This window comes from Macaca mulatta, chromosome 3 (assembly GCF_049350105.2).
Source record: "Macaca mulatta isolate MMU2019108-1 chromosome 3, T2T-MMU8v2.0, whole genome shotgun sequence".
Classification (NCBI taxonomy): domain Eukaryota; kingdom Metazoa; phylum Chordata; class Mammalia; order Primates; family Cercopithecidae; genus Macaca; species Macaca mulatta.
The window spans coordinates 16203887-16231855 of record NC_133408.1 but is presented as its reverse complement, the minus strand read 5'-3'; the positions used below and the strand labels follow the sequence as shown (position 1 = coordinate 16231855).

At 44.3% G+C, this 27969-nt stretch overlaps 1 protein-coding gene across 5 annotated transcripts in view; it reads right to left on the bottom strand.

Moving 5' to 3' along the window:
• Positions 1-2393: 2393 nt before the first annotated feature.
• The window catches only part of TIAM1 (TIAM Rac1 associated GEF 1), a 227085-nt gene continuing 201509 nt past the window's right edge, over positions 2394-27969 (bottom strand). For all 5 annotated transcript variants that reach the window (XM_015132943.3, XM_077994821.1, NM_001260772.1 and 2 more), the window contains 8 exon segments: positions 25303-25482; positions 25097-25215; positions 19910-20018; positions 14839-14897; positions 14166-14268; positions 11001-11088; positions 8810-8982; positions 2394-4812 (listed from right to left, as the gene is read on the bottom strand). In XM_015132943.3, coding sequence (XP_014988429.3) covers positions 4343-4812; positions 8810-8982; positions 11001-11088; positions 14166-14268; positions 14839-14897; positions 19910-20018; positions 25097-25215; positions 25303-25482 — 1301 coding nt within the window. In that variant the 3' untranslated portion in view covers positions 2394-4342.

The following is a 27969-nucleotide window of genomic DNA, read 5'->3' as shown; positions in this document are numbered from 1 at the left end:
CGCCCGACTAACTTTTGTATTTTTAGTCAAGATGGGATTTCACCACGTTGGCCAGGCTGATCTCGAACTCCTGACCTCAAGTGATCCACCCGCCTCGGCCCCCCAAAGTGCTGGGATTACAGGCACGAGCCACTGCACCCGGCCATTGACACTGCAATTTTGATCTCACACATTCTCTATGTAAGTGGCTGAATATTTTGACTATTTCTTTCTCTCCTTGTATTTGCACAACTTCCCCACAACCTGCTCAGCACCTCCCTTCTAAGGCAACTGTCACAGAGGTTCCCTATCCTGGAATAGGTTTGTGCCAAAAAGCAGAATTGCCTGTAAAACTTGGGTATCAACAAGCTTGCAAAAAAACACAAGGGCTCCCCGCTGCAACCCAGCTTCTCTGTCCTCATCCCCATAACCACCCACACACAGAAAAGGCAATAGCCAGCAGGGCACGATGGCTCGTGCCTGTAATCCCAGCACTCTGGGAGGCCGAGGTGGGTGGATCACAAGGTCAGGCGTTCGAGACCAGCCTGACCAACAGTGAAACCCCGTCTCTACTAAAAATACAAAACAAAATTAGCTGGGCATGGTGGCGGGCGCCTGTTATCCTAGCTACTCAAGAGGCTGAGGCAGGAGAATCCCTTGAATCTGGGAGGCGGAGGTTGCAGTGAGCCGAGATCATGCCACTGCACTTCACCCTGGGTGACAGTGCGAGACTCCCTCTCAAACAAACAAATAAACAAACAAAAACAGTACTAGCCCCTGGCTGGGGATACAGGCAGGAGAGCTGTGGAAGGGGACGGACCAGAACTTGGGCAAAGCATCCTGGCAACATCCCAGAGAGGAGACAGAATGCCGGGGACCAGGCTGCAGACGTGTCCTGGGTGAGCAGAAGGATACACTAGAGAGCCCACCATCACGCGTGAAGGAGCCTGTGGATGGATGAGCACGCTGGTCACTGCTACAGTTATCTTTGCAGAAGGGAGCTCCCCGCCCCCAAAACCTCACAAACAAAAAGGGAGAGGAAAACTGAGGATGCTTTCTGCCAGCCTGGTGGGAGATGAGCCTGAAAATAAACAAAACTAGTGGGGAAAGAGGTATGATTATTCCTCTATAGTCGACTTTGAGCACTCATTTCCTCCAAACACATAGGCTCAGCTATTGGTGAGGAAAGCAGCCCAAACTGCTAAATCTCATTTACACCAGAGTTCTAACTGCTGGAAGAACTTCATGGAGCAGGTGTTAAAGCTGGCTTCAGTCATCCCCCAAGACGGATGCATTGGCTACAGAAAGAAATCTTGTGTCTTCCAGATGTACATATTGTTGCTGTAATGCCTGAATATATTTACAAGAAAGAGGAATGTGCTCCAAATCACTGCTCAACATCAAAATGTTTGGAGGCCACCAAATGAATGTGACTCAAACATGAACATGGGTGAGTCATCAGAGGATCCCGTTAAGATGGAAGTTCTGGTTTAGGGCCTCTGGGTGGGGCCCAAGCTTCTGCATTTTTCTTTTCTGAGACAGGGTCTCTCTCTGCTACCCAGGCTGGAGTGCAATAGTGTGATCACAGTTCACTGCAAGCCTCAAATTCCTGAGCTCAAGCAATCCTCCCACCTCAGCCTCCTGAGTAGCTGGGACTAAAGGTATGAACCACGACGACTAGCGAAGTATTTTATTTTTCATAGAGATGGGGTCTCACTTTGTTGCCCAGGCTGGTCTTGAACTTCTAGCCTCAAGTGCTCCTCCTGCCTCCCAGTTTTTTGCACTTCCAACAAGCTCCCAGCGACATGATGCTGCTGCTGGTCTCAGGACCCCCACTGCAAGGAGCAAGTAGCTACACCACAGGGCTCGCCATGCGCCAGGGAGAGGCTCCTCTAGAGACAGGAGACAATGTTTTCACCGAGGGCAGGGACGGATGGGGTAACGTTGATGGGGAAGGTTTGTAAGGGACTCGGGAGGGTCAGATCTGGGGACTCTGACGGGAAGAGAAAGGCAGCCCAAGACACTATGTACCTTGTTTTGTGATTCTGTGAAAGGCTCAGGCAGCGGATCCCCGGTGATAAAATGTGGAGTGATTCAAGAGCTCAGTCAGGCCGGTCGGAGCTCTGCACTTCACCCCACCATTTTCATGGGAATCCCCCAGCCTGCTCCCAGTGGGATAGGCAGGAGACTGGAAAAGAAACAGTGCCCAGTAGGGTAACGTTAGGTCAAGATGCCAAGCAACTGTAATGCACCTGTTTTCCTGTTAAAGCTTCAAGCACTACCACAACAGCGTTCTCCTGATGATCATGAGTTACTTCAACGAACGGCATTCCCAGGAATCTTCTCCCACGGCCTCTCTCCCGCCAACAATTCATACTCATCCTCCCATCCAAAAAGGCATAGAACCGCCCAGACACTTTTCAGTATTTTTATTGTTTGACAAGCATTGACAACGTTCCATTCATAGACCTAAAAACATAAAAATAGACCTTCTTTCAGCTTATAAAAGAAATATATAAGAACTTTTGACATAGACACGTCATGACCTTATGTACAAGAGACAATGGCACCCTCTCCAAGCACCAGACTTCCGAGTGTTTTCAGATGGATGTGTTGCACTGGAACCAGTAAATGCGACGATTAGAAGCCTCTGCTTCCGTTTTCCATCTGGACGCGATCGAACCGGAGATGATATGGAAAAATGCAGTGGTACAAAGGGTATAGAAACCATTCTAAAGCTTTTTAAGAAAACCAGAAGATATAGCAAAAATTTAATAGAATAAAACTTTCAAAAGATCAAGCTCGAAGCCCTGGAAACCCGAAAGGCGGGGGGACGGGGATACAGGGTGGGAACGCAGGAAAAGCAGGCAGAGGCACAAGAGCATGATGTACTGAACTCTCTATTGTCTGGAAATATAAAGTCATAACTGATTTTTATAAAATATAACTCCTAAAGCTACTATAAAATTCAGGTCTAAAGTACCTACTGATGTGTCAAACACCAAATAGATATTTTCCCCAAAAAAAGTTTTCATAGTATTTTAAACCCTTCTTAGGAAGTGGACATTGTGACATGGGAAAAGAAAAAGCTATAAACCTTTTTAAAAAAAAAAAAAAAATTGAAAGTGCTATAACTTGTTTTTCTTCTTAGTATTTGGCTATCTGTTTAGACCATTAATGTGTTGAGCGTGTTTACCCTGTTTCGTTGGCATGAAGAAAGTGTTCAACACAAGAGAAGTTTTTAAAGAGGCTGTTCTGTTTAAAGGTTTGGTTATGAACTGTCAGGGAAGGGGAAGGTAATCTATGGATGAAGATGCAATTTTAATGGAAAAACCAATGATCACCATGGCAACCCCATGAGAAGGAGGCTCCCCTCCCTGCCATGTGCAACAGACACACACCCCCGCCCACCTGGGTGTCATGTTTAATCCAACCAAACTCCCAGCTCAAATACAGATTCAAACATTAAAAAGAAAAAAAAAAATCCGCTTCTTGGAAGAAAAGTATATCCTTAGCATGAGCTTGTTGGCCTTTCATGTATAAATATAAAACCACCACACCTCACTCTCTCTGTAAAAGGTTATATCCTCATTTTTTAGGCTCAGGGTTACACTAACACTGTAAAATCCTCATCTATTTGTGCCCCTGCATCTCAGGTAAAATACAAAAAATAGTGTTTCTTCTTTCTCTCAAGCGATAAATTTGGATCTCTTTTCAAAGAGTTTGGCATCTCTATAATTCTATGCAAAACTAGAGCTTCCGAACATGGACACAGAGTAAGACCAGCTATAGACCAAAACAGGAAGGGAAAAAAAAAGGCTCATTGAAACATGAATTGCCACCCTCTCCTCACACATTCTTAAAATACACAGAGATTCTGAGACATGGAAGAGGGAAGGGTACAGTCAGAACACTGCAAGCTGTACACATTTCATTTCATTTTGTGTTTGAAAGAGGTTTCCCAACTAGGGACTGATTTCAGATAGAAGGATCGTGTGTGCGCTACTATCCCTTAAATTAATCTGCTGTACATCTGTTAACTCCTGGGGGTGATCTGCTTTCCAGTGCTATAGAATCTTTTTTCTTTTAATTGTTCAGGCCCTGATTAACTGAGAATAAATAAAAGCCCTTAGTAATATACAGAAGATAGGACTCAAGCTTATTTGGGATTCTGAGGAATTATTTCTGATGTTGTTGAAAATGACAAAGTTGGGTGGCTACATGGCTTCAGAACCAAGTCAGCTGCCAAAACCGTGTGTGCAAGAGCGCGACCTAAGGGACATTCTTGTCGACGGTACAGGAGGGTGGGCAGAGTTAGGGCAGGAAGTATCTACACACATTCTCTACGGGGCAGGTGACACAGTCAGATCTCAGTGTTCAGTTTCCTGGAGGGGGCAAAGTCTTCGCGCCTAACCCAAATGACTTCCTCGCTTGCGCTCTCCAGGCCTCCATTGATCCCCGACAGGGCAGCTTGCTTCTTGAGCTGCGCCATGCGGGACGCGTGACTATCCAGGGTTTTCCGGCCTCTTTCCCGCTGACTGATGGAGGCAGCCTGAAGCCGCTCCTGCAGGTCTCTGTCCACTGAGGCGCCCTTCACGGACTCACAGAACTCATCATCGTCACTGAGGATGTCTGTCTCCTTGATGTCATCTTGCTCCTCATACTGAGCAAGATCAAACTGCTCCTCTACCCATCGGTCAGTGTCCCCACCACCGGGGGGCTGCTGGGACTCTTTCTCCGGGCTGCTTGCGGAGACGGCATCAGAATCAATGGTAAACCTGTTTCGAGCCAGCCGCCGCCTCCTCCTCCCAAGAGACTTGCTTGGGGCAGACACTGCACACACACACAAAAATATAAAAATAAAACCCCCACATGCTTTACGTGCGATGAAAATCCAGAAAGCAAAGGACAGGAGAAAATAAACACCGAAATGGTATGCACTGAATGCCTTGATGTCTTTTGGGGCTTACAGTCTAGATATCACCAGTCTGTCTCGGAGCATTTACCTTGTCGAGGTATCTGGACTTAGATGTTCTAGCAACTGATGGAAGGGCAAGGGGGAACCGGGGCACACAGCAGAGGTTGTAGGTTATGGGCAAAGGGGCACTCAGCTCCCTGGGAAATAATCTACTATTCTAACCCGTGCACCTAAGAGATGGGTAACAGACTACAGCTGCTCTCAAGTAGACAGACCACTGATTTGGGGATGAGTTAGTGAGTTAGTGTCCTCAATCCTGGTCATGTCCCATGGTCCAGTGCTATGAAGATCCCCAGCGCTGTCCCAGGGTTGTTTAGCTGGAATAGGTTTTTAGTAAGGGTGGGGGTGCCTCTCTAGTTTTGCTGTCTTTGTAGAAAATGCATCAAGGAGGCAGAAGCACTGGTCTAAGTTACTTGTTTTCTGGGAACTTGAACGTAACATTTCTTGGGATCTGCAGTTAGATCAAGGGCACCACATCCCTCTTAGAGAGCCTATGAAAAGAGAGTGGCTCTCAAAGACATGGAATCTTCAGTTATTTCCCTGTCTTCTTTCTGACAAAGTCCCACGTCTGGTAGGAGGCTAAGCAAACGTGAGCCTTAGTCTCCTCCAATTACAGTCTGTGCATCGCTCACTCTTCTACAAAGCAATTAACGTATCAGTGCCTCAGTGGCATGAGAAATAAAAAACCGATGATACGCAAGCAGTTTGATCAACAAAGTGCTGTATAAAGTGACTACCAGTTACGAAAACTTCATTCTTTCACCTACTGCCCTCTAGGAAGCCAGAATTAAAAACAAGCAAACAAAAGACACCATCCAATCAAGCCAACAATCCCACTACACGCCTATGCGAGACTGTTCACAGGGAAGGCCGCTGCTTCTCCCTCGAGAGTGAAGCGGCTGTTGCATTAGACACGAAAAGGTGAAATGCAACACGGGCTTTCCAGTGGAGGGGCAGAGTCTCAAAGTCAACTGGGAGCTGCTTTCCTGAAACCAAAGCCCCAGAAACCATCTAATTGCTTCCGTGCTACTAGAAGATGCCTCGTGTCTCAGTTGCTGCCAAACGCAGCCTTGACTTCAAACGCAGCAGGCGCAAGGTTAGAGAGGTCAACGAGGAGCTGAATTGGCTCCCACTGCAGCCAGGCTCTGCCTCAGACCCCTGTGTGTCCATCACTATTCCTGAGAGTTCTACCATCTCAAACCGTGGAACAAATGGACACTACTGTTGGTTGAGGATGGGAATAAAAGCCATTTCCAGGCAAAATGGAAAAAGGGAATAGAAAAGAGGAGAAAAAAGAAACAAACAAACAAAAAAACCCCGACTTCTATTGAGAAGAGACAAAAATTCTTGTTCACTTTTATCTCAGCACCAGCAAAATACAGCATCCCTCTCTCCAATCACTACATTAGAACTACCTCAGCTCAAAGCTACTGGAAATATCTGTTCATGATTTGCATGCTGAAGTATCTAGGGGTAAAGTGTGTTAATGTCTACATCTTTGAAATGTGTCAAAAATAAGATGAGGTGACGAATGATAGATGGATTCTAATAGATGAGTGATAATGAGAAGATAGAAAAATATAGAATATACATGGTAGGTGGGAATTCTTTCAGCTCTTCTCTAAGTTTGAAAATTTTCTTAGAAAGTAGAACAAAGAAAAAAATCTCTTAATTCAGTTATTGGCAGATGTATATAGCACTTTAGGCTTAATACGGAAGCAGAGTATTTGGCTTTACTATCCTAGCCAAACAGAACAGAGGGAGAAATAAACTAGCTGGGTATTCAGGACAAAGCAAAATGAAGCATGAGTATCTGTTCCTAGTATGCTTAAGAACCCGGCTACCGTTACTGGGTTCTTCCCAGTCTTTCAGGGATGCAATCTTTGACTATTTCCAGTGTTCACTGTTAAGACTGCCGGGAATTGCTGTGCTGTTCTACTCAGGCACCATTTTAAACTCCTCTAACATGAAGATTCTGAGGATAGTGAGATGCCTCCGAAGCAAAGTGATACAGACTTTCTTCAGCCAAAAATGAGCCATCAGGCAGAAAAATCTCTCAATCAGCTAAATCCAAAGGCTATGACATCAAGGCTTTCTCTTGGTAATCATGATGGATGATGGTGTTAAATTGTGGGCTGGTTTTGTTTTCTTTCCAAATGCATCTCAGCCCGAAAACTGAGTGACAGACTAACCATGCTTAGTTTCAAAGTAAATGCAGCCCTGAATTTAGGTTCATTGATTAACAACTGAAACAGGTGAGTTCCCTGAGGTTGAGACACATATTTCCAAACCGTTTTAAACATTTCCCTAGCAAACAAGAGGGGTAGATAAGACAAATCCAAGATAAAAATCTCTAAAGTGAGTTACAAAGGACCAATAAACTATTCTTCCATGGGGACCCCATGAGAAATTGTGCATATGGAGGTATGCAAGACTCTTAGGATACCTCAGAAAACTTAGCAAAGTGCTGGGTGTTCACTGCACTAAGCTTTCAATAAACACTTATCAACTGATTGGAGAAGAGGTTTACACTAACTAGTCCCCAAACATTAGTTAAATTTAAGGTTCTTTTTTTTTTTTTGGAGACGGAGTCTCGCTCTGTCGCCCAGGCTGGAGTGCAGTGGCCGGATCTAAGCTCACTGCAAGCTCTGCCTCCCGGGTTTATGCCATTCTCCTGCCTCAGCCTCCCGAGTAGCTGGGACTACAGGCGCCCGCCACCCCGCCTGGCTAGTTTTTTGGATTTTTAGTAGAGACGGGGTTTCACTGTGTTAGCCAGGATGGTCTCGATCTCCTGACCTCGTGACCCCGCCCGTCTCGGCCTCTCAAAGTGCTGGGATTACAGGCTTGAGCCACCGTGCCTGGCCAAATGTAAGGTTCTTAAAGAATGTAATATCCCATGTCAAGCCAGGGGGGTTTTGTCTATGAAAACCTTCAGGCATTCATACTTCTGTCCATGCCTCTTTGACAGGTAGAATGGTAATGGGGACAAAGGCCAGACACTTTTCTGGCAAGTGCAAAGGGGGCCTCTTTTAATGAAATCCTCCCTGCAAAATTCTAGGCTGCCTCTTAAGAAAGTTTTGATTAAAATGTTAGTATCTTGATGTCATTAAGTCCCTAAGTATGAAAACAGCTTTATCCCTAGACAAATTTTGCTACCATTAACGGGTGGTAGTATTTATTTTACTTCTTCACTGCTCCACCGTAATGGATTAAGTCCTACAAGAATATTTATGCTAGGGCCATTTAAACTCTAGATTCTTGTTTCCAAGAATAGTTCGAGGCTTCCCCAAATTAACATGGAGACTAAAAATAAAGCTGCAGGCACAAGGCCAGGATAAAAACTGGAAGTGTCATGTGGGCTACCAAACCTAGAACCCTTACTACTCAGAGCAGGCATTGCTATGCTGCCAGACCGTGAAGCCACCATGTTCTCAGAACAGAGGGCTGTGACCCTGCTGAAATGTGACACACGGCTTTCTGCTAGACAAAGCTGGCCGTCATGCAAAGCAGCGACTCTCATTCTGCAAGCAGGCGGAGACAGCCTCTCCAGAAAGAGGATGTGTCTGCATCCCGGCTTGGCAAATGAGAGAGGAGCTCACCAGCCAAAAGGAGAAGGGAGGCAAAGGGAAGGCTTGAGGGAGGACAAGAGGAATGTAGATATAGGGCGGATCCCCAGGAGCCACCAGGAAGGAGGCAAGGGCAAGGAACCTCACACCAGGGAAGAACCGTCCTCCTACATCAGTCCCCACCAGGCCACACCTCACCCCCACTCAACAAGGTGGTCAAGCTCACTGGAGTTCTACTGCGGAGTGGGGGTGACGGGAATCTTGAACGTCTGAATTCCCACAGTACCTGCCCTGCTCATGGCCGGCCTGGCCCCCTTCAGTGCACACAATCTTTTCCCTCCAAAAGGGACATATTGCTGGGATGAGGGAAGGCTCTCGGTTTTGAGGAGCTGTCTTCTGTGCTTATCGCGCAGGATTGAATGCACGGCCTTCAGGAAATCCTTTCGGCTCTCCGGGGAGCTAGGAAAAGATTTACAGATGTTAGAGAACCAGGGCTTAACACATGGGGAACTTCTAAGGTTATCAGGTGCAACCAAACAAATAACCCTTAGGGCCAAAGGCTGAAGACTGAGGCCTTGACTCCAATTTCTATGCTGAGTGGTGATTTTACAGCCAGGAAGAAAGAGCACATAACTCTTTTCCCTTCATGCTTTGTGATCCATCTCTTGCCACCGATGTGGGGCAGAGCAGCCTATTAACGAACAGATCTATGGACAGTGGGAGTTTGTACCACGAAGCTGCCAAATTCTGCTCCTGGCACTTAAGGCAGAGCTTTTCATTGTAAAATGTTTTTGAGGGCAAATGAACCACAAGATTCTTGCGGCTCTGCAGAGCACCCAAAGGCTGATGTCTCAACATTCCTAATGTCCTCTAGAGCTGAGCTCCCTCCTGGTAAATATCAACGATTCCCATGACACATTTCAACATGTATATATTAAGGCTGTAAAGAACTATCAAATCTTCCCAAGTCCCAATTCTCATGGTTTAAAAAAAAAAAGAAAGTGCTTCCTAGGTGAGAGATATTTTTCTTGTTATATTCCCAATATTTTTACCCAGGTAAGTTTCATCTGGTATTCCTTATTAACAATACATACAGCATCCGTGTAAGTAGGCTTACTAAACTCCACGGACCTTACCAACAAAATCACAAACAGATGAGCCAAAACAGACAGTAAAGGTGGTGCTCAAACCCCATGGGGTTATACAAACATTTCACTTGTAGTCCTGACAGCTTTCCGGGGATCTGACCTTTGTTGACCTCTGTCACCCAACACAGACAGATCTGATGTAGCAACACAAAACATGGGTTTTGAGGTTAAACCCACCATTCATTTTCTTTTTGTTTCTTTTTTTGAGACAGAGTCTCGCACCCAGGCGAGTGGTATGATCTTGGCTCACTGCAACTTCCACCTCCCAGGTTCAAGAGATTCTCCTGCCTCAGCCTCCCAAGTAGCTGTGATTACAGGCACCTGCCACCACACCTGGCTAATTTTTGTATTTTTAGTGGAGACAGGGTTTCACCATGTTGGCCAGGCTGGCCTCAAACTCCTGACCTCAAGTGATCCGCCTGCCTTGCTGGGATTACAGGTGTGAGCCACCATGCCCGGCACCAGCATTCATTTTCTCTGAGGCCTTAGGCAAAGTACCATCTCTAAGCCTTGCTTCCCCATTTGTAAATTGGAGTAAGAATAGTACTAGGCTGGTGCAAAAAATAATTGCAGTTTTTTCCATTAAAATTAATGGCACTTTTAATTACTTTTAATGGTAAAAACTGCAGTTTCTTTTTGTACCAACCTAATACCCTGGTCTGACTAACCGAAATAATGAATGTAAGGTGTTTAGCAAAGTTTATGCTTGGTAAAGGTACCTTCTTACCATACTAATATTATAAAATATTGCTACTAATCATACAATATCGATTCTATTGTCTTTTGTAGATAATCCATAGTATATTAGTACTCACTGTGTGAGGTACTGGGTAATTTACTGAGTAAATCACTGAGTGTCTATGATTAAATTAAAGCATGATTCAATATGGGCACATTTAAAGCCAAATATATTAAATGCCATCTGTTGGGGTCATCCATCTTATATTTTTAGAAAAACAAATGGTTGCATATGCGGGAAGACCTCAAATTCTCGTGGGGGAGGGAGAGGAGAGAAGGAAGGAAAGAAAGAGGGTGGCAGGGTAGAAGAAAAACAACAAGAAATAAGTAGAAGCCCACATGAGCCCAGCTTCCCCTCAAGACGTGCAGGTGATCAACACAGGGCGACCTCCCTATGTGCTCCAAATGATCAGGAATCCCGATGACACCTTCACACGCTGTCACCTCCTCCCAGCTGACTCTCCGTTTACTGCATCTCAGCGATGTTACAGTACAAGCAATGTACCAAACACCAGAATACAACATAAGACACCAAACCATTCCAGTCTGCAGAACTGTCATCACGGCCTCGACTCACAGGCCCAGGCTCACCTGCAGCACAAGTGGAACACCCTCTCCGGCCTCCCTTCAGACTCGGATTTGACGTGGACAATTTCACACACGGCATTTGCGTCTGCGTCTAAAGACATTAAAACAACAGGAAATCAGGGTATGTTTCTAATGGATTTATTTACATGTTTACAAAAGCATTTTCCAGCTGTGATAGAGAATTAATAATGCAGAAATGTACAAGATCAAAGATATTTTCCTACTATTCCACGATCTAAAGAGATGAAGCGACTGAAAGCTTAATGGATGCTAAGAAGAGAACACTTGGAAAATTTCCAGTTGGTAAAATCTTCTAGACGGTCTAAAAGGCCAGTCAATCATACTGACTGAACTCACTTTTTTTTTTTTTTTTTTTTTTTGAGATGGCATCTTGCTCTGTCATCCAGGCTGGAGCGCAGTGGCATGATCTCAGCTCACTGCAACCTCTGCCTCCCGGGTTCAAGCGAGCGATTCTCCTGCCTCAGCTTCCTGAGTAGCTGGATGTACACCACCATGCCTGGATAATTTTTGTATTTTTGGTAGAGACAGGGTTTCACCATGTTGGTCAGGCTGGTCTCGAACTCCTGACCTCATGATCCACTCGCCTCGGCCTCCCAAAGTGCTGGGATTACAGGCGTGTGCCACCACGCCCGGCCTGAACTCACTCTTTCAGCCATGCAGTCTGTTTAACTGAACTGTGCATTTCAATTAAATGATTAGTTGTTTTGGCAACAGTTGGACTAAATGGAGCCAAAGCCTCCTATGCAGATTTCATCTGGCCAGTGATATGACAGGTAAGCCCTTGCTGTCTGTTAAGGGAGTCTTCCCCCAGGTGGCTGGGCCTAAAGCCCTGGAGATCTAATGGGGTTTCTCGCCCCCCCGCCTACCCCTGGAGTCTACTTTGAACACAGCAGAAATGGTATGCCAAGAAAGGAAGGAACAATTTTAAAATAATTTGGAAGCTCTGTAGTGCCTATAATGGCAGAGTACTTTAAGTCACAAATAAAGTGTTTGTGAAAGGAACAATTCACTGCAGACATTCAGGCCATACGCTGTGAAGTCTCACTTTTATCCAGTGGCTCAGAACCCTGGTCACAAACCCTCACTGTGGTTGCATGATTTAACCCTAACCAGAATCTATCTGCAAAAAATTTTACAAACTTTCCGAACTAAGATAAAAACCTAAAATTCCACATTCTGATTCTCAAATCCACTAGAGTGGATTTCATAATGAAAAACATCTTGACGAGTCTTTATAACTCAAGTAAAATAAGCTTTTATCTTGATGGTTTTAAACTTGATTTGAATGAAAACTAGAGAGTGAGAATGGAGCATCGTATTACAAAGATGGCATTGTCTTCAAAATTTGAAGTCTTTATGTGTTTACTCCTCAATGCAGGCGAAATTCCTGGCTTAGAAGCTGTCAGTCTGCTACAAAAATAAACTTTCCCATTTGTAAACCTGGCATGAGGAAACAAAGGAACTGGATAATTCATAACCTACGATTCTAAAGTAAGACTTTAGTATTTAAGTGCCCAAACCTCAAAATGCTATTTGTAGCTGCCCTAGACTCACGACTTACAGGTGCCTGCAAATGTACGTGTAAATCAATTTTGCAAATCACATCGTAAGTAAAAGGGCATCCAGCAAATCACTGCCGGGAGATTAGAGAGAAATCTTCTAAAACAAATAATCATTCCAAATATATTTGCCCTACGTGATTTGTGCATTGGAGACTTCCTCCTGTAAGGCAGAAAAACTGTGAAGGGAGAAACACCTTTAATTTGGAAGAGTAACTCAAAGTGGGCACAATATGGCAAGAGGTTCTCCTCATGATGTTGGACTAGTGTGAGTTGGTTTTCTGAGGATCAGATCCAGTTTTACCGCTTATGGCAAATGGGAACAAGGAGAGGCTACACAACAGAAATTGGATAGTAAGACCTTAATGTTCACTTTAGATGCCAAAAGCATCACATAGAAATTCACTTGATCACACACCTGCCGGTCTCCACCGCCAGGGCTTTTCCTTACCAAAGCTGCACCTGCTGTCCAAGTGGGACAGGGAACAGGTGTGGCTAGAGTGTCCACTTGACTCCCCAGAGATGCTCTTTCCAGGGTGTGCCTGGGAGAGCCACACAGCCCATCCCTCCTCTTGAGAACTTGGCCTCACATTAGGCCCAGGATGGGGAGCTTCTGAGTCACAAAAATATCACTTTTCTTAGTCAGTACCCTGCTACTCATGTGTTTAAAGCATCGTCTAATTATATTATCAAGTATACTCACAGCTACCCAACAACTCACTTCACGGCTATGTGGATCATAGAAAAAGAACCAACATTTCAGACTGGGCGTGGCAGCTCACGTCAGTAATCCCAGCACTTTGGGAGGCCAAGGCGGGAGGCTTGCTTGAGCCCAGGAGTTCAAGACCAGCTTGGGCAAAATAGCAAAATTCCACTTCTACAAAATATTTAAAAAACTAGCTGGGTGTGTTGGCACACGCCTGTAGTCCCAGGTACTTGGAAAGGATAGCTTGAGCCTAGAAATTTGAGGCCACAGCGAGGTACGACAGCACCACTGCTCTCCAGTCTGGGCGACAGAATGAGATCCTGTCTCTAAAACAATTAAAATAAATTTTAAAAAGAATCAACATTCAAAAGCCTTCACACTAATACCAAAGATAAAGATTTGTAATACTTTAGGGAAAAAACGTGTAGTCAATGCTTTTTAGTGCTTTGGGCGGTATATTTGGATCTCTCCGTTGAAAGGCAAGGGAGTAGTTTACCTGGGCTTTGTCTGCTCACAGTCTCAAGGATTGTTTCAAGAAGCACAGGCTCACTGTACTCAGATGGCAGTCGCTATAGTATTGATGTACAGAATGGAATAACTAGAATCTCTTCCAGGAATTTTGAAGACATTACACATCCATTCACTCAGTTCATTCATTCACTTGGTTCATTCATTCATTCATTCATTCATTCATTCATTCAATATTTAATCAATGGCTGGGTAAATAAGAGGCCATGAAGAGACTGAGAGACAAGAGAGTTAAGCATAGAAAAAAAAAAAAAGACAGTAGAAGGGTTAGACCTAGAGTGTGGATTCAAACAAGTAATTCCTACACACACCAGAGATAAGTGTGTGAAATACCCAGCGCAGGTGAGAGTTTACCTGTACTCGCCAGAGCTCGAACCTGCAGCGCTTCCGTGGGGATCATGTGTCGAAATCTGCAGGGGTCCCAGTCCTCATAAATGGAAAGCCTGTGGGATCCCACCTGCAGGGGAGGAGTCAGCTGCGTAAGAATCTAACCTGCCCCGGACCAGTTCCCTGCATTTGCTAAACCAGCGACAGACTCTCACGCAGTAACTCCAGGCGTGCCCAAAGGATCTTCACCCCCACGAGCTCCTGTTCATCCAGCAGGGAGTGAGAGGCTGCGTGATAAATACGTTGAGGGGAGGGTGGGCAAATAAGTTTGCTAAGCAAATGCAGTGAAGAGAGACACACACAGGAAAGAGGAGAAAAGGGATCCCAAAACAAGAACAGGGGCAACAGAGAAGGGGAAAAGTAGCGTTAGGAAGGTTCTGGGCCATGGCAGACCCAATCAGCAATTGAGTCCAATTGGTTCCAATTCACAAAAATGAGACCAATTCATTTTTGTGCTCTAAACATAAGCCTGCCTGAAAAGAGGGCAGGATGGGTGATCTCAAGCATCCTTAGCAACGCTTAAGAAATAAACAAGATCATAAAAAGGCTCATACTGACAAAATGGTAGAATTATGCAGACATAACTGATGAGCAGATAGAGAAATAGTTTCAAACCATGGGGTGACAAAAGAAGTCTTACAAGTTTCTTCTTCTGTTTGGAACCATCTTTATACACAAGGACCACAGCAGTTTTGAAAACTGGAAAAAATAAAATAAAGACAGTTATGGCATGTCATGTGTAGCGTTTTCCTCTTGACATCACTAACTTGTGGTAATAAACACTACAGTTATGAAGAGGACATCGAGATCCCAGTTAACTGACTCCCACACACCTCCCATTCATTCATCACATCAGTGAAAATCAAAAGCCTATTGAGACACGCAATTTTCCAGGTTCAAAATAAACAAAGAAAGCCTACATAAATGGAAACAACCTATGCCTCAAAACACTTTTGGGTACAATACATTAGGTATGCTATCATTTCAAGGTTAAAACTTCAGCTGATACATATTCAACAAAAATGTACTAATTCAGTCGATGGAGGAATAATATAAATGTCTTTCACAATAACAATGCAATTGCTGAAGATGATTTATACTTATGCAAATTAAGGTAATAGTGCACACAGACAGCGATAATTTAGGAAATATAACTCATCGTTTCACCTGAAGAAACAAAAATGAGTTTATGAAATAGAATTCAACTGTACTTCCTCCAGAATGACTGAATCAGAGTAAGCTCTCTAGGAGTGGTAAACATGTAGTAGTTTCATTCTTATATTCTTTCGGGGGTGGGGAGATACAACGGAGTTATGCATAATCTTCCAGAGAATTCGTTAAGCAATGCCAAGCACATTTAACATGCAGTGATTCTGATTCTTCCTAAAAGGGGAAGTAGAGTTGGCACCCAGAAGGACTGGAAGGGTGACCGACTCCTGCCTGTCCTTCGTTCTCTGTGTCAGGGTCTCTGCTATGGTCCACGTTTGTGTTTCCCCAAAATTCATACCTTGAAACTAATCACCCTTGTAGTTTCAGGAGGTGGGCCTTTGAGAAGTGATCAGGCCGTGAGGACTCTGCCCTCATGAATGGGATTAGTGTCCTTATAAAAGAGATTTGAGAGAGATGCCTTGACCCTTTCGCCATGTGAAACCACAGCTAGGAAGTATGAGAAAGCGGGATCTTGGACTTCCAGCCTCCACAACTGTGAGAAATAAATCTGTTGTTTGGAAGCTGGCCAATTTATGATATTTTGTTATAGCAGCCCAAATGGACTAAGATAGTCTCCATTATCCCTTCATACTCTGACCCCAAGGAATACCCCAGTCACACAGCAGCTGAAGGAGGCACAGCCTTGTATACCAGACACAGAATTACAAAAGGAACAAGCACTCAGAGAATTCTCAGGGATGGGCCACCAGGCTCACAGGCCCTTTGGAGGCCAACCGGAAGTATCTGGTTCAATTTCTATCCTACGTAGGGCAAGCCGGTCTTGTCTCCTCTTTGTGTAAGATCATGCTAATCTCCACTGCAGGGAAATAAGCCCTGAGATGCAAAGAAACTGACTCCAGCCACTAGGTCTAGACTGCCCATAGCCCTTCACACCTCACAGCATCTGACCCCTCCAGGTTCCCAGAGCACAGACTGGCAGATTCCCTCCAAAGGTTCACACTGACCTGAAGCGGCCACACCAGCCTCTTCATAGTAGCTAAGCACAAGCAACCTGAGAAGGCCCTTCATTCCCACTATGAAGCCTTCAGAAATCACAGAGGCTGGGACAGCTAGGTCCTCTTAGAAATGAAAGGGCTCTACCCCAATGCCTCTCATCTCAGAAGCGCCACCCTGCCACTGGAACCACAGCTCAATGGTATGACTGCCCCCATGTCCCTTAATCTTAACCATCGCGGATCACAGCAGGAGGGTCAGAGAGTGAGTGTCAGCCTGGCACCAGGACCTCTGCCTGTCCCTTAAACTTCCCCGAACCCTCGGAGATAGTGTTCCTCAAGTGACTCCACAGCGTTGCCCAATCCCTTCAGACATGGCCTTGATGATCTCCAAAACTCACGCTACCTTTGCCAGCCTAAAGCTTCCACTCTGCGCCCAAAAAGGTGAATGTCAAATACCCTTCAAGGCAGAAGCCTATTTCTATTTGTGTTTGTTTTTTGTTTAAGGCAACGATCACCAACATTTGGTACACACGAGCCATCCTGTGAGTGAAACATCAAGGTGCTTCGTTGGCAGCAAGTCGACTTCGGTTTCAGCAGAAAGCTGCACTATTTCCTGAGGTTAGAGGTTTAAACCAAAACAAGATGACAACCACATTTTAACCCCAAATCTGCCGACTGAGGGGAACCGTGATCCCTCCTTCACAGCAACTCTTCCTTATTTCAACTCCTTGCTCAGCCTCTCTGCTAGTTCTGCCTTACTACTTGAAATCACACCCAAACCATCAAACTTGTCTCTTTAACGACTGGGAATCCACAGAAGCTCATCATGACTACAGCCTTTGTTCATAATCCCAGTTTTAATCCTTCCCCTTCTCTTTCCTTTTACTCTGGAGAGGATTCTGAGTAATGACAAAGCTGTCTTGTATCTCAGAGCCTTCAGTTTTTCTCTTGTGAACTACGGCCCCTGCTGAGTTTGCTGACGGTGTGATGCTCTGAAGCTGGAGTATGCAGTCTCCATTTACACCTGGGACAGGTGTTGTGGGCCCACCTTCCTGGAGGCAGCTCCCATACCGACCTCTCATAAACAGCCCAGGAGGCAGGGAACAGAGTAATGCAGAGTCCACTATCTGAGCCTGTGCAGAAAGTGGCACCTAAATCCCCAACCTCAAAACCAGCATTTTCCTGAATCACTTACACCATGGGCTGGCAAACAAGGGCCCTCAGGCCAGACCCAGGACTGCTGCCACCTGTGTGGTGCAGCTGCTGATCCAACCGCGGATCCAGCCATCTCATTCATTTACACGTTATCTACGGCTGCTTCTGGCTCCAGTGGAAAAGCATGTGGCCTCCTGGCCCAAAGCCTAAAATGTACCATGTAGCCTTTAAAAGAAGAGGGCCAGGCACGGTGGCTCATGTCTGTAATCCCAACACTTTGGGAGGCCGAGGCAGGCAGATCACAAGGTCAAGAGATTGAGATCATGCTTCAATATGGTGAAACTCCGTCTCTACTAAAAATACAAAAATTAGCTGGGCGCCATGGCGCACACCTATAGTTCCAGCTACTCGGGAGGCTGAGACAGACGAATTGCTTGAACCCGGGAGGCAGAGGTTGCAGTGACCTGAGAATGCACCATTGCACTCCAGCCTGGAGACATAGCGAGACTCCGTACCACCCACCCTCCAAAAAAAAAAAAAAAAAAAAAAACCAGAAAAGAGTTTGTCAACCCATTTTCTCCTACTTAAATTATTTTCTTATTCTAAATCTGTTGATTTCTAACTGCAGTGAATCTGTAAAATTGAGGGCAAAGCCATAACGAATCTAAATGTTGACCTCTAGTCCTACATCATGGTGTGGGTCATTTATATCAATATCCTCCATCCCATGAATGACCCATTAAGCAGCATCAGGGAGATCCCAGACTCCTCCAAGAAGAAATCACTATAGAAGAAACACAAGTGGTGATGTTGAAAAGAAAGCAAATACTACTGCCCTCCTCCCCCAAAACACCTACCCCATCAAAAACTAACAACTTGTTAAAATACCCCCAATATTCCTTTGAATGGCCTATTTAGTCACATGCTTTCTCTGCATTTATATATTTTGTTTTGTCTTGTTTTGTTTTAGACAGAGTCTTGCTGGAGTCCAGTGGCACAATCTCAGCTCACTACAACCTCTGCTTCCCGGGTACAAGTGATTCTCCTGCCTCAGCCTCTCAAGTAGCTGGGATTACAGGTGCCTGCCACCACATCCAGCTAATTTTTGGATTTTTAGTAAGGACGGGGTTTTACCATATTAGCCAGGTTAGTCTTGAACTCCTGACCTCAAGTGATCCGTCTGCCTTGGCCTCCCAAAGTGCTGGGATTACAGGTGTGAGCCACCGCACCTGGCCTCCTTTGTTATTTTTAATGAAATGGCATCAACAGCTACAGGGGCTCTTTGCAAATTCTAGGAATATCAGTAACTTTTCAGTGAAGGCTAAGTGATCTAAATAGAAAGTCCAATGAATCTTTGCATGAAATACTTTGATTTTAAAATCACTAGGACATTCCGATTGGGGATACTTTGTTCACATCATGGAGGAAAAAAAAAGTTTAGTTAAGAAGGAGTAAGCAACCTCCGTTCCCCACAAGCCCACACAAATAATATAAGGCAAGAGAATAAGCCATATTTCCATTATATTATGTTCCTACCAATGAGTCTTTTAGCAGGAGGCTAGGACAAAACACAACCTAAAACAAAAGCATGGAGTGTTGACAGTTTTATATTCATGAACAACACAGCAATATGCCAATAAGCATTTCCATTGCAACAACAAGCCGTGTTTCCTAAATTATACATAATTCCCAGTAAGCTAACCCATGTTTTTTCTCTCTCTCAAAAAGCGTATTACAATACAATCACATGAGATCTCTAATTGCAGCAATTGCATCCATCTAAACTGGTTTATTAAAGAATAAATCATTCGCAAACATCTCGAATGTCACTAGCATTGAGTGGCAATGTGATTGAGATGCACCTCACAGCTGATCCAGGCACTCCAGAGTTTGCCACAACAGCTCAGCTGAGAACCAGCATCCTAAATCCTGGTTTTAAGACCAAACAGTAACAAAGTCAGGAAGAAAATAAAAGATCTAGGATTTGGGGGCCTCAGAACCAGAGGCCATTTTGCCTTGATTTTTCACTTTATTTTTCCTTGGTTTATAATTAACCCATTATTTTGAAAAGATACTCAGAGCAGCAGACCCCCCCCCCAAAAAAAAAGAAAAAGAAAAAAAATTCTTTTCCTGCCTGTGTGTTTATGTCTGGGACAGACTTGGGCACAGCCACTTCCGCCCACCCATGTGGCTGAGTGACCACACAGTGTAATTTAACTCGAAGGTTTCATTTAGTGTTTGCGAGATGTTGGTGGCTACGGCAGGAAGACCCATTCAAGTAACTGCAATTAACTTTATTTTTAATCGGTTGGGTCTTGAAAAAGAAATGTTCTTGTTTTGAAAAATAAGCTAGACTTTTCCCCCTCCATAAAACCCTTTTCTGATACACACCAAAGGCTGCCAGCTCTGGTTCCTTTTTCCACTTGCCCAGCGAGGCCGGCGGGTTCAGCCAGATCACGGTGGTGTGCAAAAGCAGGTCCCCCATGCTCAGATCTGCAACCTGAAAGCCAGAGATGTGACAAAGCTTACCGGGCAGTATTATTAACACTCAGATCTTCATGACGTCTGAAAATTCAGCATGCTGGTATTAATTTTACTTCAAGAAAATACTGCTCCTAAAAACATTTGCTTAAATATACGAGATAATGCGTAAGTTAAACTGCTTGATTTAGCCATTCCACAACGTAACACATCAAAACATCACGCTGTACACCATAAATATGTAAAATTTTTACTTCTCAATTTCATGTTTTTGAGAAAAGAAATAGCACCAAAATGACAGATTACATTTTTAAAAAATTCTTTCGATTTGTGACGGTCTCAATCACCACCACCAAACAGGCTGAGGATACGATATCCCATCAAAACAGGCTGAAGATACAATACCTTTCCAATGGGAAATAATAGTATCATTATGTTCTAGCCTTGTTTGAGCTAGGAACAATACAATGAAATTGTAACAAGAAAATCCTTTAACTCATATGAAATCTCCTGATTGAAAAATAAATCCTCTCTATTCCCAAAGAAACACACGGAATACAGGGGAGAGAAAAGGCTGGTTTTTTTTTCCCCCCTTTACGCCAAGTTTGTCTACTAGAATTTCAGAATAAGATGGCAAATAGGTACAAACTGGGGCTCTGAAATTCACATGCAGTTAGTCTGTTAAAACTAATCTACGAAACTGGAGGTGTTTTGTGTTCAAACAGAGAGAGTTTCCCAAGGAGATGCTAATGGTTGTCTACGACAAAGATCCACCCCCAGATAACTGCAGACATTTCCACCAGTGAGTATCTACTTTTTGGAAGTGTAAGCAAATTATTTCTTCTTCCAATCCATTTCAAAGATGACTTTATTTCACTTTAGATGAGGGAGATAAGCCAAATGAAGAGTTTGAAGATTCCTCTATTGGCACGGGCAGTGTGAGTGCTGGAACCCCAACAGACCATGAGGTGTAGTCACTTGCCCCCAGTGGTCACATGCTAAACTGTCTCAGACAAGTGCTGGTTGCAGAGCCATCTAGACACAATGATCCAGAGAGCCTGATGCAAGTTCAATGTCTGCCTCACAACAGTCACATTTGCTTTTCTCACTGGAGTCACTGACCTCCTTCCAAACTGAGCTGAGTTTCCTATATAGTAGCAACCTGGCAACCCTCCACTGAACACAGTGCAGTTGGGATGGCCCTTCTCAAGCCACCAAAACAGGCTACCATGCTGAGATGTGGCTCCATCAGTACGGAGTACAATGCATTACTGCCTCCCTTGATTGGGATTATTATAATCATCACTGTCATTATTACTGAGCTGTAGTACCATTAGTATAACCAAGGGTTAAAATAATTTTTAAGCAGCTATATTATTTTGTCTATAGGTATTAAGTAACTCATCAACCAAACTTCCAGGATATTATCAGCCAAGGTAATGACATCGTCTCCACTACCTGTCCCCCAAAGACCCACACAGAAGAGGAGGAATTATACACAAAAGTCAAATTCCCAGGTACCACAGTCCCTGGGAGTACATCTTTAAAAGTGATTAAAGGCCAACATGGTAGACTGTCCAACTCTACTTCCTCCCACAGAATTACATTATCTGCACCTTCTGCCATGTGATTTTCCAGCACCTCCCACTAGACTAGGCAGGGTACATACATCACTGCCCAGATGACTTTGGGTGTAGGCATTTGACTTAACGCCCACCTTCCAGCCATGGGAAGGACTTGCCCAAGACAGCCACTGCTGCTTCAGCCTGGATCCTGGAAGGAAGAGACAAGGGGCACACCAGAACCTTCAGAACTGGAGCTAACCAAGAGAAACCAAACCTTGGTTGACCTACAAAGCCACATTTGAGATAAATATTTGTTGTAGAGAACCACTGAGATTTTAAGTTACTTGTTACACAACTTAAAATGGGCTGATGCTGTGCCTGTGCACAAGGTTTCTCTCTGGACAAGCTTCACACGGCAAGTGGAATAGGGGGTCAGGGTGCTCCCTCTGGCCACAGCCTCTCCCTGGGGCTTCCCCTGGTTCCCTTCTGAATCTTCCTCCCAAACCCCAAGAGAAAGTTCTGCTGGGAGGCCTCTACCTTCCTAAAGACTGGGATGCCCTACTGAGCCAGCATTTTTAAGGACTTCTTTTAAGGGGAAATGCCCTCTTGCATTCTTCTTCCTCCTACTTAAGCCAAAGGGATTCCTTAGCCCAACTCCCCAGAGTTTAACATGGAGGTATGAGGTTGAAGACCCAGTTTCATCAAAAAGCTGTTTCTTTGCCAGCTTTGTTCTCTATAAACCTACTTGCCTTCAGAGATATCTTAAGGAATGTTGGCTGAAGACAGGATTCAGGTACCCTGCGTTCCTAGAATGTTAACGTTTCACAATAAACCTGCTGGTACCAGCAGATACTGATAAATGTTCCTATTCCTGTTTACAAACTTCATCAATCCATTCTAGGCTGTTACTTCATATTGCCACTAAGAGGGAACCACAAGGATCAGGAGTTCAGGAATTGCTTTTGTGAAAATCTGAATATAATTTGGGTACCTCCACAATCACCTGCCTCAGTATCCGTAATTCTTCCAATATACTGCTGAGAGCAGTGGAGTAGAATTGTCACTGATCTTGGCATAGACTATCCTATTTCCCAAGACTCATTCTCCCTAGGGTTTTGTTCTTACGGCACTGAGGCTGCTGCATCCTTTCCAGTTTAAAGGCCGTTCTCCTCAATGGAAGAAAGAGATGAAATGGGGCCTGAGACTTGAGTGACCAACTGCCTTTGAGTAATTGATTCCCATTGGGGGTCTATTTCCTGTTCGTTTGTCTTATCCTGCCATAACAATATCTTCTCTTGCTCTCTTTGGCATCTTTTCCAAGCCAGAAATTCTCTGGGCTTTGCACCTCCTGGTAAAAGTAGGATTTTCCTCCTCTTCAGTCCTGGTACTCAGCCAGTGTCCCTCCTTCCATCTTTTGCATATTTCTTTTTACAATCTCAGCCCACAAAAAATACTTTGTATAGCACTATATGGCTTTGTTCCTCACTGGAAAGATTTCTTACGTGTCAGAATTTCATTTTAAAGGACTTCCAGTTTCACTGAAGCCATATTTCCTTTAATAGTCTCTGACTTTTGATCATATTCATCTTTTTTTCCTAAATTCTTTGTAACCCACTATCCATCTCGCCTTCTAATCTTTAGCATCATGGTCATTTGCTCCCAAGGTCATTAAAATCCAATAATTAATTTGGCATATAAAGAAAATATAATACGATGTAATGAAGATGTTCACTTCCATGGCCTTTACCAGTAAAATGCGCTTCTGTTAGAATGAAATAAACCAAAGGAGAGGAGGACTTCTTATAATAAAAAAAGTTTGCAGTATTATTCATATTAGTCAATTTAAAAAAGCATTAAAATTCTCTGATCAACATAAAATCAAGGTATAAAATTACCTTCAAGATATAACTAAACATATACATAGATATTAAAAACAATCAAAATCAACACCAAAATATGGTAAGTTCTATGTCTTGAAACCATGGTTTTCTTCTTGCCTTTTTCTGTATTTTGCCCTTTTTTTTAATAAGCATCATTTTTTTCTTCTTATAAAGTTTTATAAGAAAGTGAGAACTCAGTCCAGGGGGGCAACCTTCATCTTTTCTATACTGATAGATTAAATTATCTGCCAAGTAGTCTGAGAACATGCTCATGCTCTGCTTGTTATGTAAAAACAAAATTGTGTTTCAGTTGAAAACTACACATCCTCTACAGCACACCTTCCTGGGCTATCAGATTCTGACTGTATACTGTCTTTGAGAGCCTGTGCAACTCTCTGTAAGGTGTAGGTAACAGAGATGTGTAAATTCTGTCCAGTCTGACACTGGCCTAGCTGATTTCCTCCAGCTGTGGAAAAACCAGCTTTGTCTCATTTACAATTCATCTCAACATTTCTTCACTCCATATATAAACCTGTGTAATTGTGACTTTTCCAATGAACTTTTACAACACCTGCCTGGGTCCCCCACATCTTATGAGTAAAATAAATTATGAGATATCATCATTTTACCTCTTTCAGAAAATTATTCTTTAACAGCCTGAAAACTTGTTTTGTTTCATTAAGGACAAAAAAAATGAGCCTGGATAATGGCCTTTAATATCTCTGGAGATGAGGTGCTTTCTCTAGTCTACACTAAACAACCAAACTTCGTCCCACCCACACGCTTTTAACCCTGCTGCTAGTCACAGCAAGTGTTTTTCCTCTAGGTTCCTTCCCACATTTTATCTTTTTTAAGGTGGAAAGAAAAACTGAGTCTAATATTCTAGTTGAATCTGAGCGTACAGAGGCATTGATGAATGTTAACATATATCATATCCCTACAATTCCTCTAAGTATTACTGGCTTTTTTAATTGAAAAATAATAATTGTATGTATTCAGGGGTACACAGCGATGCTTTGATACATGTACTGTATAACTCATCAGATCAGAGCAATTAACTTCTCCATGCATCTCAAACATCTACCACTTCTCTGTGTTGGCAACAAACTTTTATTCAGGTAAGAGCTTCTTAATGACTCAGGCACCACTTTTAGCTCACCTTCAGTCTTTCTCAGGTGTATCTGTTCCTGCCACTGCTCTTCCAGGCAGGTTTTTGGGTAGATCCGATTCAGAGTCATCTGAAATTTTTATTCCTTTGACAACTATTTATTGAGCACCCACTATGTGCCTGTGTCATTCTAATCTCTGGAGGGAGAGCCCTGGGCTTTAATGACACTTCTAGAAACAGCCCAGATTGTGGTAATGGAAGTTCACTTTCACACTTAACACAGAATAAAGCCAGAGATCCCCAGGGTGAGGAGCTGAACATCAGGAAAAGATTTCCTACAGGAAGAAACAGTCCAGCTGAGGAAGAAAATTCACATTGCAGCCTCGGATAAAGCACAGATGTTCCACTAAGAAAAACAACAGCATCCTAACTGTTTTACTTTATAAGTAACACCTTTTTTTAAAAAAGGAAAAAAAAAAAAAAAAAAGCAAACTCAAACTCGGCTTTCCTGACAGATGTGTCCTGAGAAGATGGGGACCCTCACCTCTTTTTTCTCACCAGTCTGTTCAGCGATCAGCTGGTCAAACACAGCCCCAAACTCTTCATGGATTTTCTGCATCTCATTGATGTGACTGGCAACCTTGTTCATGGTCTTAATGGCCACTGGAAGAAAACAGGCCGTGAAATGAGAAGCTATTTAGAGACCCTCACGGAGACTCAGGTCTGCGGGGGTCCCGGGCCGAGGCCTACCGTCCAGGTGGTAGTGCTCCTCGCTCTCGGCATCGGTCAGGGCGAACAGCTCCCTGAGCAGAAGTGGGTACTTGAGGATCCTCTGGATGGGCTTGATGAGGTACGACTCGAGCGTGGATGAGTGCTGCTGCTTCGGGTTCTGGGCATCCAAGAACGCCTTGAAAGCCGTGTCTGTCTTGGCTGGCAGGGTTTAAACACAGGTCATCGGGGTGGAACGCCCACGTGACTCCCTTCCCACAATTTCCCTCCCTTCCTCCGTGACTCCGAGGTGCCTTTTTGCAGGACTGAGCAGAGAGTGGGTGGCAGGAAGAGGGAAAGGTAGGGGAGGGCGGTCAGGGAGACCACAGGCAGTCAGATCTACGTATTTATGTGTTGGGGTGGAGTGGGGAGAAGCCTGATGAGTTACAGGATGACGGAGTGTAGACTGCAGACACCCGGATTTCCAGCGGCTGCTCTTTATCCTCCTCCTATTACACATGTTTTTTTTATCCTGATGTTTTGACACCTGGGGCTTTACGGTCCATGGGGAGACTGCCCCACCCACACTGGTCAGTGTCTGGAGATAGTAAAAGACTTGCCAGGAAATGTGCCTTTTATAGAGTCCCCACACACTGTCACCTCCTCTCTGAGGCTCTTATACCCTGGGCCACCATTCCCGTCCTAATCATCTCAGGGTGGGGAGCAGACATCTTGGCTTTGAGTGCACCCCAGAGCCCGGCCTCCCCAGTTCCTTCCCTCAGAAACCCCAAGAAAGGCTCTTAACCACATCTTCCGCTCGCTCCCTCTGCCTCCTGACTGACCCTGCAGGTCCTCATCTGGCCCGCATGGCATGGGGTGCCCCTGCCTCTTGGGAACTCTGAGTGACAAACTGGTAATCATCCATCCCCTGAGCTGTTGGCTTTGTCATCCGAAAATAAGGATAAAGCTATATTCTGAACACTCCTTACCCTAGTTTTCCTAATCTTTCAAGCATTTCACTGCTGGAAAAACCTCTTTTGAAAAAGGCAAGCAGGCCAGGCGCAGTGGCTCATGAATGTAATCCTAGCAGTTTGGGAGGCCGAGGCGGGTGGATCACTTGCGGTCAGGAGTTTGAAACCAGCCTGGCCAACCTGCTGAAATCTCATCTCTACTAAAAATACAAAAACATTAGCCGGGCTGGTGGCAGGCGCTCGTAATCCCAGCTACTCAGGAGAAGGAGGCAGGAGAATCACTTGAACCCGGGAGGCGGAGGTTGCAGAGAGCCGAGATCGCGCCACTGCACTCCAGCCTGGGTGACAGAGGGAGACTCTGTCTCCAAAAAATAAAAAAATAAAAAAAGATTGAAAATTAAAAAGAATGGCAAGCAGACGCAGAAGCAGCAGCACCTCGCAGTGCCGGTGAAGGAGACAGAGGCAGGCTCTCCCACAGTGATCTGCTCGAAGTTAACTCGGTGGCACCACCTTAGCGTCTGTGCGATCTGATCTGATGCAACTCAGGCAGCACTTTCCTCACCAGCCTTGCCTCCTTCCTCTGTGCCCCAGCTGGTTTGGGAAGCAGCCCTGGGGGGTTGTGGGCCCCAGACAGAGGTACCTGGCAGGGGCTGATAGGAAGCCATGGCTAATGCCTTCCAGGTACAAAGGAATGTTGGGGGGAGGGCAAAATATGGGAAGAGGAAGAAACAATGTATCCAAGCAATGTAACAGTGGACACACACTGCCTCTGGGTTGGCGAGCATGTGGGGGTGTGGCACGGCCAGCATGGGCGCAGAAACTCCACACACCCTTGCCCCATACTTCGCCCAATCACCTCTCCATTTGGCTATTCCTGAGTAGCACCTTTTATGATAAACCAATAAATGAACACAATCAACATTGGAAAAAGCACATTCTTCACATTCAGAACCTAAATATTCATCTGGATGACTTTCCTCCATTGGAAATTTTACATGGCACTCCAATGACTCGATACTTTTCGTAACAGCACCTGGAATGTTACGGGAACTCAAAAATCTCTTCAATAAATAAATACCCTCTCCCTGCAAAAAACAGGGGAAGTGTATATATAATTTTTTAAATATATATATAAACACACACACATATATTAGAAAGTTTAAAATATAGAAATTTAAGTTTACTGATATATATATTTTATTAGAAAGCTTAAAATATAAAAATTTAAAAGTTTAATGATATTTATAGATTTTATTAGAAAGTTTAAAATAAATATTAAACTTTTAAACTGTCTAATAAAAATATCTTTGCATCCCCAGTGGTTAGGGGTATGAGCTAAGACTAAAGATGCTATAAAAGGGCATCAGAACATGATTCTTTATTTTTTTTTCCTGAGACGGAGTCTCAATCTGTCACCCAGGATAGAGTGCGATGGCACATTGTGGATCACTGCAACCTCCACCTCCCGAGTTCAAGCGATTCTCCTGCCTCACCCTCCCGAGTAGCTGGGACTACAGGCATGCACCATCATGTCTGGCTAATTTTTTTTTTTTTTGTATTTTTAGCAGAGATGGGGTTTCACCATGTTGGTTAGGCTGGTCTCCAACTCCTGACCTCAAACAATCTGCCTGCCTCAGCCTCCCAAAGGGCTGGGATTACAGGCGTGAGCCACCACACCTGGCCCTGTCTTTAATTTTAAAAAACAGCAATCATGGGGGAAGACCTCATAAGACCACAA